The 12,893-nt window shown below is 39.1% G+C and overlaps 1 protein-coding gene and 1 long non-coding RNA gene across 6 annotated transcripts in view; both read right to left on the bottom strand.

The window, feature by feature from the left end:
* RAPGEF6 (Rap guanine nucleotide exchange factor 6) overlaps positions 1-12,893 on the bottom strand; it is a 191,207-nt gene that overhangs the window by 87,173 nt on the left and 91,141 nt on the right. For all 5 annotated transcript variants that reach the window (XM_030317510.2, XM_030317528.2, XM_030317504.2 and 2 more), the window contains one exon: positions 11,392-11,523. In XM_030317510.2, the coding sequence (XP_030173370.1) occupies positions 11,392-11,523 (132 nt within the window). The remainder of the gene's footprint in view (positions 1-11,391; positions 11,524-12,893) is intronic.
* On the bottom strand, positions 1,998-2,674 carry LOC115515643. Its single transcript, XR_003969357.1, has 2 exons — positions 2,637-2,674; positions 1,998-2,390 (listed from the first exon to the last, which is right to left on the bottom strand). It is a non-coding gene; the product is annotated as an uncharacterized LOC115515643 (long non-coding RNA).

Genomic DNA, 12,893 nt, shown 5'->3' on the forward strand with positions numbered 1-12,893 from the left:
AACAATGGGTTGAACATACAGGAATTTCATAATAATAAGCATACAACAGGTGTGAGTGAAGAGTATGGCATCTTCATTCAAATATTTAAGTGTCATCACCTATACTAAACATTTACTGTTTTGACTGCTCAGAAGAGCCCCTTTCTTCTGTTAGGGACTTACTGTTCCTCTCTAATTTAACCAAGAGATTCCAGTGAAGAACACTGTTCTGCCCCTGACTATGGAAGCTAAGGCAGAAAGAACTCTTGTCTTCATTTTTATAACTGGAGCTACAGGGCAGAGCATTCTTTTGTCTCTGGTTACTGCTTGGGAAGAATGTGGTAACAGCTACATGGGAATGCCATTCTGTGATGAGAGAATGGAACCAAATGGCACGGAAAGGGGCAAGGGAATGAGAAGGAAGGACACTGAACAAGAGACAGACATGGAAAGATACAGAGCAAAAAACCAATACAAATAGAACATGCATGATAGAGATAGCAAGAGCAAAGCAAGTGAAGCAAAGAGCACCTGTGACTGAAAGTGCTGGGGGCAGAGGAGGAGGAGCAAAGGCAAGCAAGCTGCAGGGAGCCACAGAACTAGATAGACAAGGCAGGGGCACACACCTGCAAGCAACCAGGTTCCCTGAGGCCAAAGCTGCCTCTGCTTTCTGGCTACAGAACTTTAGAGTTTAAGGGGAGGTATTTCTGAATAAAATACCCTTGGAACCATTAGAACTTGCAAGCAAGTTCTAATTTCAAAAAATAAGACTTAAAATGTGTACATGCTAACATGACTTTCAAAAACCTAATTTATTTACATGTAATGATTTTAATCCAAGAAACTAGTATGAAAAATACTAAAGCAGTATTTTTCATACAAGTTTATTTAATTTTTCAGACTATAGAAGCTCACCCCCAGAATAGCCTTTTTCCATTTTATCAAATTTTAAGAACAATCTACCTTTGGGTTCTTAAACCACTATCTTCATCGTAATTTCAAGTTTTCATCCTATGATCCGGACTATTTCAACAGTCTCCTAACCTTTTATATTATATCTGATAAAAACATAGCTCATAGCAAAAATAAGCAAGATTCAATTCATGTATGTGGATAAGAGGCAAGGTCTATTGTCATCTGTGTAAAGAGTGAAGATACCTAAAAAGAAAATTCTTAAAAAAAATTTTTTTTAATGTTCATTTTTGAAAGAGAGAAAGAGAGACAGCGAGCACAAGTGCAGAAGGGGTTGAGAGAGAGGGACACACAGAATCTGAGGCAGGCTCCAGGCACTGAGCTGTCAGCACAGAGCCTGACGCATGGCTCAAACTCACAAACTGTGAGATCATGACCTGAGCCAAAGACAGACGCTTACATGACTGAGCCACCCAGGCGCCCCTTAAAAAGAAAATTCTTAAGGGAGAATGGAAATCAAGGGTACAGTTTGTGAGAAGGGTGCTTTTAAGGATATCTGCAAAGTAAAGAATATAACCTATATTTACAATTGTCTTAACTGTACTTTTTCCACAGTAGAATAAAAAGAAAAAGAATGAATAATATCATTTAACAGAGATTAAACTGATAAAATGTTACAAGTATACCAGAAGGATGAGGCAAAGTAAGAATTAAAAATAAAAAAGGAAGGAAGTCAAAAACATGCTAGAATCTTACAAAAGAATTTTCTTCTTCTTACAAAAGAATCTTGTAATTCATTTTTTTTTTAATTATTTTTTTAACGTGTATTTATTTTTGAGACAGAGAGAGACAGAGCATGAACGGGGGAGGGGCAGAGAGGGAAACACAGAATCGGAAGCAGGTTCCAGGCTCTGAGCCATCAGTCCAGAGCCCAACGCAGGACTCAAACTCACGGACTGCGAGATCATGACTTGAGCTGAAGTTGGACGCTTAACCGACTGAGCCACCCAGGCGCCCCAAGAATCGTGTAATTTAAAAATAAGTACATAAAACAAGCTATGTAGAATCCAAGGTCTAATTCTTTGACTAAGCAAAGGGAAGTTAGGTTTTTTAAGTTAGGTCATTTTAGATAAAATGACCATCAGGAGTGGAAGTCATTGCATGATACTTCTGAGGATGCAGGCCTTGGAAACAGTTTAATTCTCTAATAACTAGGTGAGAATTTTAAATATGTATTACTCAAAATGTCCAACATATAACAAAAACTTACAAGAGAGAAGGAGGAGGAGGGAAATGTAATACATAACCAAGAGAAAAATCAATCAATATAAAGAGACCCAGGAATGAGAGAGATGGAATTAGGAGACATCAACTTCCAACACTGTAAGTAAGTTTTAAGATATAAAAGGAAATACAAATATAAGTAGGGTGAAAATGGGAAATCTAAATAAATGTAAATTCTAAAAAGAGTAAACTTGAAAAGAGGCAATAAAGGGCACCTGGTTGGGGCGCCTGGGTGGCGCAGTCGGTTAAGCGTCCGACTTCAGCCAGGTCACGATCTCGCAGTCCGTGAGTTCGAGCCCCGCGTCGGGCTCTGGGCTGATGGCTCAGAGCCTGGAGCCTGTTTCCGATTCTGTGTCTCCCTCTGTCTGACCCTCCCCTGTTCATGCTCTGTCTCTCTCTGTCCCAAAAATAAATAAACGTTGAAAAAAAAAAAAATTAAAAAAAAAAAAAAAAAAGGGCACCTGGTTGGCTCAGTTGGTTGAGCAGCTCAGGTTGTGGTCTCACGGTTCCCGAGTTCAAGCCCTACATTGGGCTTGCTGCTGTCTGGGCAGAACCTGCTTTGGGATCCTTCGTCTCCCTCTCTCTTTGTCCCTCCCCTGTTTGCACTCTTTCTCTCTCAAAAATAAACATTTTTTTAAAAAAAGGGGGGGAGCAATAAAAACTACCCCAACTGAAGCAAAGAACAGAGCCATAAAGAAAATTTACCAGAGTCCAAGAGACTAATAAAATCATTATCAAAAGTTGTTATAAAAAATGTAGGTCAACAGATATGCCAAATTTGTTAAGGCAGGGTACACAGAAAATCAGAGCCCTGGCCTTTCAACTACTTTATCCTAGAACCTGGAATACAGCAGAACCTCAAGAAGATAATGACAAGTAAGTTATGTGTAGCGGGAAAAAAGTATATTGGTAAAAGAGCTAAGAGAACAAGTTTAGGGGCGCCTGGGTGGCTTAGCTAGGTAAGCCTCTGACTTTTGATTTCAGCTGAGGTCATGATCTCAAGGTTCCTGAGTTAGAGCCCTGCAGCAGGCTCTGTACTAACAGTGTAGAGCCTGATTGAGATTATCTCTCACTCCCTTGCACTCTCTCTGTCCCTCCCCTGCTCATGTATGCACTCTCTCTCAAAATAAATAAACATTTAAAAAAAAAAAGTTCATTAAACTTCTGTTTTTCCATTCCTGCAGTGTAAATGTGTCTCTGTGTATATGTGTAAATAGAATTTGGTGAGGCTAACAGTCTGAGGAGACTTTCTGATGACTTTGCCTTCCCCAAATAAACCACCAGAGGATATCCTTTTCCTGTTTGCATCTAGATAAAGAATGAGGGGAACTATAGGTTGGAACGAAAAGTTATACAGACTTAACAAAAACTGCGTTTTCAATTTCAGAGCCAATATTAAGCCAGAACCTTAAATTTTCAGCGCTTCTCTTTGCTGCATTCTCATTGTGAGTACTCCATTCTATCTTTTTCATGGACCACTCAGTCCTTGTTTCCTGTCTCTCTGGTTAGCGGAAGAAGCCTGTGAAATTGATCCTTCACAGTAACGCTGTCTGGAAGAGCCCATTCCATAATCTCTACAATAGGTCAGGCAGGTCAAGGAAAGACTCCTTTGCCCTAGATAATCAAGCTTTAGTCAGTAGTGATCCTCTGCATTTTCCCTGGAAAGAATATTGGTTTCTACTTTCAAGTGTAATTCAACTAAAAAAAAAAAAAAATCTAGATTACTTCCTAAGTGCCAAAAGTGTGCTTAATTCATCAGGGAATACACACGAAATAAACTCTGCCTCCACAAATTTTCCACTCATGACCCACAGAAAAACTGCTGTGGGGTTCCAAGATCTGAGAGACCAAGTGAAAATGTCATCTAGGTGAAGTGGCAGGTAGAAGAGCATAACCAAAACACAGGGCTAGGAAAAAACAAACATGTTCAGGGAATAACATATGTATTTTGTTGTGAACCATAATCTAGAATGTTCAAGTGGGGAATAGTGGAACATAAAGCCAGACTTGCAGACTGCGGTTAGAAGTCAAAGACTAAGACTGTAAATACAAATCTGAAATGAAATGAAGAGTATAAATCAGATAATGGTGAAACACTTAAGCTTTTATTGTTTTTTAAATTTTTTTAAATGTTTATTTATTTTTGAGCAAAAGAGACAGAACATGAGTGGGAGAGGGGCAGAGAGAGAGGGAGAGACGAATTGGAACCAGGTTTCAGGTTCTGAGCTATCAACACAGAGCCTGACGCAGGGCTTGAACTTTTGAGTCGTAAGATCATGACCTGAGTTGAAGTCGGACACTTAACTGACTGAGCCACCCAGGCACCCTGAAGCACTGAAGCTTTTAAAATATACAAGTAGGGGCGCCTGGGTGGCTCAGTCGGGAAGCATCTAACTTCGGCTCAGGACATGATCTCATTGTTCGTGGGTTTGAGCCTTGTGTCATGCTCTGCAATAACAGTGTGCAGCCTTCCTGGGGTTCTCTCTCTCTGCCCTTCCCTAACTCTCGCTTTCTCTTTCTCAAAATAAATAAACTTAAAAAAAACTAAATAAATAAAATAGAGGAGTAAAGTCATACTATTTTTAGAATTTATTTCACGTGGGAGTTTATAAAATGTTAGTCAAAGATAAATGAGATGACTAGGACACACATCTTTATTATTATTTTTTTTTAACCTTTATTTATTTTTGAGACAGAGAGAGACAGAGCATGAACGGGGGAGGGTCAGAGAGAGGGAGACACAGAATCCAAAACAGGCTCCAGGCTCTGAGCTGTCAGCACAGAGCCCGACACGGGGCTCGAACCCACGGACTGCGAGATCATGACCTGAGCCGAGGTCGGCCGCTCAACCGACTGAGCCACCCAGGCGCCCCAGGACACACATTTTTAACGGGAATATTAAAGCAAAAGAAAGCACGTGGTATGGCAAAGCTAGGTCAATGTCCAATGACCATCCCAGTGGCAATGGGGTGCCCCAGTTCTGGAGAGACTGGCAGTAGACTTATGAAATAAGGACTCACGCTACCATAGAGAGAGTAATTGAAGCACTGGGATTTTTAGGACCACGTTGACTTCCTGCAGAAAAACTAAGAAAGATAGGTGATGAATGTGTGCCTGAGGTTTCTAAAAAAGAAGTTAACGAAAAGACAAGTGCTTTATTTCACAATATTCCAGCTCTTGCTGGTATAAACAGACTGAAATAAATAGAAAAAGGAAATCTAGAAAGAAGCATTCCTTATTTGAGTATTCTATGAAGATACATAAAATATTTATTCCAAGAACAATTTAACATCTTAATGTATAAGTTTACCTACATTTTAAGCTTATCTGATTAGAAACATATTCATATCAAAATGGTAACTTGCATTTTCCCCAGACTGTGGTAAATGCTTTATTTTAAAGTTTCCTTGAGAGCCAAGGACTGTTATATTTAAACCAGAAAACATGAAAACTCTCAAGAAGGAAATGCATAGGAGCACAGCCACATATGTGGCCATATAAAATGGTGTTAACAATGATCTTGTTAAGAAGTGCTGTTCAAATGTCTTTCTTCTCTCTTCTCCTCAAATCTCCAAATTAAAAATACGTGCATTAAAAAAAAAAAAAAAATACCTGGGGCACCTGGATGGCTCAGTCAGTTTGTTCGTCGGTCTTAAGCTCAGGTCATGATCTCAAGGTCCCTGAGTTCAAGCCCCACTTCGGGCTCTGTGCTGACAGCTCAGAGCCTGGAGCCTGCTTCAGATTCTGGGTCTCCCTCTCTCTCTACCCCTCCGCCTCTCACACTCTGTCTCTCTCTCACTCTCAAAAATAAACGTTAAAAAAAAACAACTTGCATTACGTCACAACGCTTTGCTTATACTGTTAGAAGCCATGAGTAGGTTAAGTGTTCACTTTTAAAATCTTTCAAGTGCCAAAATTTGGATAACCAGACTACCTCAATTATTGCTGGCCAATGTATACATACACAGACAACATAGCCTGTAACTTAACGGTGTATTCACAGCTTGAATGGTACTCCAAACAAGGACTGAGGTCAAGAAAAGACTAAGGTTCACTACTGAATTTAACTCTAAGCACTCTTCTTCCCTTTGTTTTAGTCTGAGGATCTGATTGGATACACACACACAAATTGGTTGTTATTTACCTTATCTGTGTTTTAACTGTAGGTCTAGAAATTCCGCATTTGGGGGTAACATTTTATCAATCTATTATTCTGTACTTATTCCTTTTATTCTCTAGTATTTAACTTTAATCTTTTTCAAAATTCTATTCAACTTTTTAAAAACTGTACACTCTATTTACATCCTTCATAAAGTGTGTTAGAGAAATACTAATGTTCACAGAGAAAAAAGGTAAGAAAAGCCTAACTAACATAATAAAAACTACTCACAAACCTACCACTAATAGAAAACATTATTACCATTTGGTCCTCTTTCATTCAGATTTACATTGCATGTATAACATATATACAACATATGTAATTATGTATTTAAGTATATTTATTTTAACATAGTGGTTTCTTCTGTTTTTATCTTTGTTTTTAACATAAACTGTTTCTATCCACTGGCTATTCTCTTAAAGGAAGTCCAAATTTGAGGATGTTTACCTTCTTTGGCCACTCTTAAAAAGATTTTATCTTAACTTTTTACATATTTGACTTTGGTATTATAATTTTCTCCTTTCTATATCTGAATTCCCGTTTTGGTTCTAGATTTCATTGTTTTTTTGTTTTTGTCTGTTTACTCTTCCTAAATTCATTAAAACCTACTTTTATCTTACTGTTTACTTTCTATGTTTAATTGCATCATCTTTTAAACTGTACATCTCCGAAAAAAAATAAACTATGACTCCATTCATGTGACCTTCTAGAAGATGTGTATAGGCAGAAAACAGACTGGTGGTTGCCAGTGGCTGGGGATCAGAAGGGAATGACTACAAAGGGGCAAAGACTACTGTCTGAGGTGATGGAAACGTTCTATGTCTTCACGTAGGCTCTACTATGGGGGTTAAATTTTATTATATATAAACATATAACATCAAACATACATGTCAGTTAACATCAAACATATACAAACACAATTAACGATGTAGGAAACAGAATGAATATGACTTGGTGCTGAAAGTTATGATTTTTTTTTTAAATGCCTATTTATTTATTCTTGATAGAGAGGTAGAGAACAAGCAGGGGAGGGGCAGAGGGAAAGGGAGACAGAAGCCCAAGTAGACTCCACAACCTCAGCATGAAGCCCGACGTGGAGCTTGAACTCACAAACTGTGAGATCATGACCTGAGCTGAGACCAACAGTCAGATGCTTAACTGACTGAGCCACCCAGGTGCCCCTAAATGTTATGATCAAGGGACAAGAGCCAATGATAACTTTCAGGTTTCAGGGATGGTGCCTTCCTCACTTTGTAATGGAGGGAGTCCTTTCACATGCAGGACAGCTGGCAAGGATACTTGCCCACAGTTTATCCACATTAAAATTAATCTTATAAAAGGTAGAATGAGCTGCATAGAGTGCCACTGAGCAAGGAAAACATACAGGAGGGTGGAGCAGGGCAGCCACATACAAGGGCCTAACAGTAGAGCAGAAGACCTCCAACTACACAAGTAGGGTGCTCCAGTCTCAGCCTCAGGTAGGGAAACCAGTAGGTAGACATTCTGTAGATACAAGTGCAATGTTTCAGGAGCTCCTCCAGGATCCTACCAAAGATATAGGACTCTGCTGTGTATAGCTCATCCTCTAGTGTGTAGTAAAGCATGGGCCTCTCCAAAAGACCCTGATCTCTATCTGGGCACTATCCTTTTGTCCTTTCTCTCACAACCATCTAGGGCTCTGTTCCTTGCTCCAAAAAGTGGGTTAACATCTGGTCTAGAAATGGATATACTTGGGTTGCCTGGGTGGCTAGTTGGTTCAGCATCCGACTCTTGATTTGGGCTCAGGTCATAATCTCACAGGTTGATCAGTTCGAGTCCCACATCGGGCTCCTCACACTGACAGTGCAGGGCTTGCTTGGAATTCTCCCTCTCTCCCTCCCTGTCAGCCCCTCCTGCACATGCTCTTTCTCTCAAAATGAATGCATAAACTTAAAAAAAAAAAACAAAAAACGGATACATTAGTGAGATCAGGTACCTATAGTTTGACAACATCACATGTCTGCTATATGATTTCTCTTAGAAAGGTCCAGACATTCTCACTTATCCTATAAAAAATCTATAGCCACATCCCTGAAATTCATTAATCCATGGTAAGTCTTCTCTGGGAAAAACAAAGAAGCCATAGAAGCTATACAGTTCTACTTTGACTTTTAGGTGTGCAACAACTTTTTTTTTTTTTTTTTTTTTTGAGAGAGAGTGAGCAGGCAAAGGCAAAAGGAAGAAGGAGGGAGGGAGGAAGGAGAGAAAGAGAGCATGTGCATGAGAGAGACAGAGAGAGAGAGAAAATCTCAACCAGGCTCCATGCTCAGCACAGAGCTCAATGTGGGGCTTGAACCCATGATCATGGGATCATAACCTTAGCCAAAATCTAGAGTCTTGGATGTTCAACTGACCGAGCCACCCAGGCACCCCTAGGTGTGCAAGACCTCTTATTTCATTCACATGATACTTCCTTTGGGGAAAGCCAGAATCCATGGAGCACACTATGAGTGTCTCCAGAGCCACTGCATTTTTTAACTGGACTTTTTAAAAATCCCTTGTTCTGTGTACTACACAATGGTAATGAGAGAGAATTCCTTGTTCTGTCTACTATAAAATTGTAAACAGGGACATATACATGGCTAAAGCAATGACCTTTGTGGAGAAAAGATATGCATAATCCAAAAATAGAGCTTCTTTTCCATTTTGTCTCTGCCTATAACCTTCCCATAAAAGAGAAATGTTGGGGCACCTGGATGGCTCAATCAGTTAAGTGTCTGACTTTGACTCAGGTCATGATCTCATGGTCCGTGAGTTCTAGCCCTACGTCGGGCTCTGTGCTGACAGTTCAGAGCCTGGAGCCTGCTTCATATTCTGTGTCTCCCTCTCTCTCTTGCTCAAAAATAAACAAACATGTAAAAAAATTTTTTTAAAAAAGAGAGAGAAATGCTGATTTCCCTAAAATAACTACATCTGCGTAACTCAGTAGAACTATAATGTCTATAACGTTTTCCTCAGACAACAATGATTTCATTTCAAAAGACCAGTAATACATGGTAGCCACTTGCCATATGTGACAATTGGTCACTTGAACAGTGGCTAGTCTGAACTGAGATGCACAGTAAGGTTATATTAAAGGTTATATTAAATTCTGGCTTTGAAAGACTGTCACATCCCCATGCTGCGCATGCACCCTATGCTCTGCTGCGTGGTACCTTGGAGCCAGCGGCACCAGAGCCTGGGCTGGCAGACCCTTGCTGCTCCATCTTGCGCCCTGCCTGGCCTGTTGCAAGATTGGCAATGAAGGCAGTAAGAATGTTGCAGCCCAAGAGGCTCTAGAAAGTTGGTTGTGGATTCAGGTCACTGGGCAGCAAATGCACCACTTCAACCAGCTTCCCAACAATCAGCTCAAAGCCAAGCTCCACAGAAAATCACAACTCTTCTGTGGCACTGCCCGGTTACCATGGAACCACCAGCCACAACAAACCTAGGAGAACCCCCCCCCCCAAAACTCCACCTGGAACTCCACTAGTAACTGACAGCCCAGAAAGGTGAGTTTCTGTGTGATGGAGCAAGCCTCTAACATTCAGCGAGGTAGTTTACAACCCTACCTTAGCCTTCACTTCCTGCTTGACTGAATAAAGCCTGATGGTCAGCCAAAGTTTATTTATTTTTGGAAGGACAGATTATTTACAGTTCTCTACTCTGCCATTTTTGCTGATATCCTATCCTTATTGTTTAAACAAGTGGCGTTTACCTCTTCGATTACTTGTGCTAGAAGCATCCTAAATAACCCAGAATCACATTTGTGAAGTCATCTTGAAAAGTCCACTACTTTTCTAAAATCCAACACTAAACAACCTCTAAGTTGTATATCAAATACTATCACTGTTAATAAAAATCACCTAGTAAATTAACTTTATCATATTAATTTTTACATGTACAGGTTTACTTTAAATTTATATTAAAATAAATTTAATAATTCGGGCTACTGAAGACAGGATAAAAAATTAAGTAACCCCTAATTTTTAAACACTGATTATGTGTGAAATGATAATACTTGGATATATTGTGCTAAATGAAATATATTATTCAAATTAATTTTACCTGTTTCCTTTTACATTTTTAATGGGGCTGCTAAAAATTTAAGAAAGCCTTTACAATAAAAAGCAACTCTACAGCTAGAACTTAAAAAAAAAAAAATAGCAGCTCTTATTATCTTCAAGACTACTTATAAAAAACTTAGTCAATTACAGTAAAATTCAGCCTTTTTGTAAATTTAAGTTCAGCTGTTTCAAGAACTATTTTTTAACAAATCAAGGATTATATATTATTATGAATTCCCCTGGATAAAAGTAATGAAAAAGAACATTACATTGGGGCACCTGGGTGGCTCGGTGAGTTAAGCATCAAACTCTTGATTTCAGATCAGGTCATGGTCTTACAGTTTGTGAGACTGAGCCCCACATCATGGCCTTGTGCTGACAGTGAAGAGCCTGCTTGGCAGCTTGGGATTCTTGGTCTCCCTTTCTCTCTGCCCCTCCCTCACTTGTGCTCTCCCTCTCTCTCAAAATAAATATATAAAAACTTAAAAAAAAAAACCATTATATCCATACACTGCTGAACCGTATTTAATCACTCTCAAATGATAGATCACTTCTTTAATTAGGCTTACAATTTTGAAACAATATAGCAGATTTTCCCAAAGACCTTCTACCTGAATTTCATACCCTACTTAAAAGATAAGTGATGGGGCGCCTGGGTGGCGCAGTCGGTTAAGCGTCCGACTTCAGCCAGGTCACGATCTCGCGGTCCGTGAGTTCGAGCCCCGCGTCAGGCTCTGGGCTGATGGCTCAGAGCCTGGAGCCTGTTTCCGATTCTGTGTCTCCCTCTCTCTCTGCCCCTCCCCTGTTCATGCTCTGTCTCTCTCTGTCCCAAAAATAAATAAATGTTGAAAAAAAAAATTAAAAAAAAAAAAAAAAAAAAAAAAAGATAAGTGATCACCCAAAGCACAACCATGGGATATTTGGCAAAATAAAAAAGCCGTATGTACAGCACACAAACTCCTAAGATATTACCTGGTATATATCAGATAAACTGCTGCTCCCAGAGTCACTGGCGATACTACAACCAGACTGACTAGAAGACACGTGAGTCACCTGTGGATGAGGGTTGTCTGTGATGTGCATCTTGGTAAGATCGGCTGGAAGCTGAAGAAGAAAAATAATTTAATATATTCTGAACATATATAACCATAGAATTGTTCAATCACTATACTGTACATCTGAAACTAATATAACACTGTTAACTATATTGGAATTAAAATAAGAAACCATAAAAAAATTAAATAAAAACTTGTCAAGAGTTTTTGACATATTGTAATTTCTGCAACAAAGTTTGGTTTTATGTACATTACTGTGCAACCCCATTTCTAACCCAAATTCCCCACTTTTAGGAAAAATCTTCGGAAATAATAAGAAACAAATTAGTACTATGACACTGTTAGTCAAGCCTAGACAGGAATTCACTGTGTAGATTCCAGAAGAGATTACCATTAGTAATGGTATTTCAGAGGAAAACCTTTGCCCCTCTTTTGTTTCAAATAAAACTATCAGCTACTGCCACCCTAAAGTGTTAACAATGTGAACACACACACACACACACACACACACACACCCCACTAACACAAAATAGTCATTAGTATGAAAAAAAAAAAGGCAGTATCTTGGGTTAAAGTACAGCATCTGGCAGCAAGACTTAATAGTTGACTGCATTCCAAATTTCAAAAATTTTATACCCTCTTTTCACATAATATTGTACCAATTTGTAGTTGGTCCCTAAAAAGTTTGTTAGTAATCATGATTTAATGAATGTCTATGCTAGGTGCAAGGATACAAGAGACTTAAGAAGGAAATTATTCTACATTATCTTTAGTGCGGTTATGCTTTTATAAAGGATGCAAGTTTGTACAATACCTTTCATACCAAAAAAAAAAAAAAAACACACAACAACACAAACCTCACAAAATAAGTGCAATAGGAATTAAGATAAACAACAAACCACTATGCTGCAGAGTAGTGAAAGAAAGTATTAGATAGGAGGCATGGTGATCTATTTTCCAAATAATTCCTCTGCAACTGCTATTCAGGAACATTAAGAGAAATCTACTTACTTTTTAAATTTTTTTTTTTTAACGTTTATTTATTTTTGAGACAGAGAGAGACAGAGTATGAACGGGGGAGGGTCAGACAGAGGGAGACACAGAATCCAAAACAGGCTCCAGGCTCTGAGCTGTCAGCACAGAGCCCGACGCGGGGCTTGAACTCACGGACTGCAGGATCATGACCTGAGCCGAAGTCGGCTGCTTAACCAACTGAGCCACCCAGGCGCCCCTCTACTTACTTTTTAAAACAGGGGTTCTCATTGCTTTAGTGCAAAAAAACATTAAGGAAACATGCATTTAGTTTTACTAAAAACTAAATAAACCCTAAAGGAAAAATGGCCAAGTCTGAATTCTATTATCTTAACAGTAGTCACTGCAATTATCAAAACTACACACAGAAATGGTATCACATATGCC

The sequence above is a fragment of the Lynx canadensis genome, chromosome A1 (genome assembly GCF_007474595.2).
Source record: "Lynx canadensis isolate LIC74 chromosome A1, mLynCan4.pri.v2, whole genome shotgun sequence".
NCBI classification, from domain to species: Eukaryota; Metazoa; Chordata; class Mammalia; order Carnivora; family Felidae; genus Lynx; species Lynx canadensis.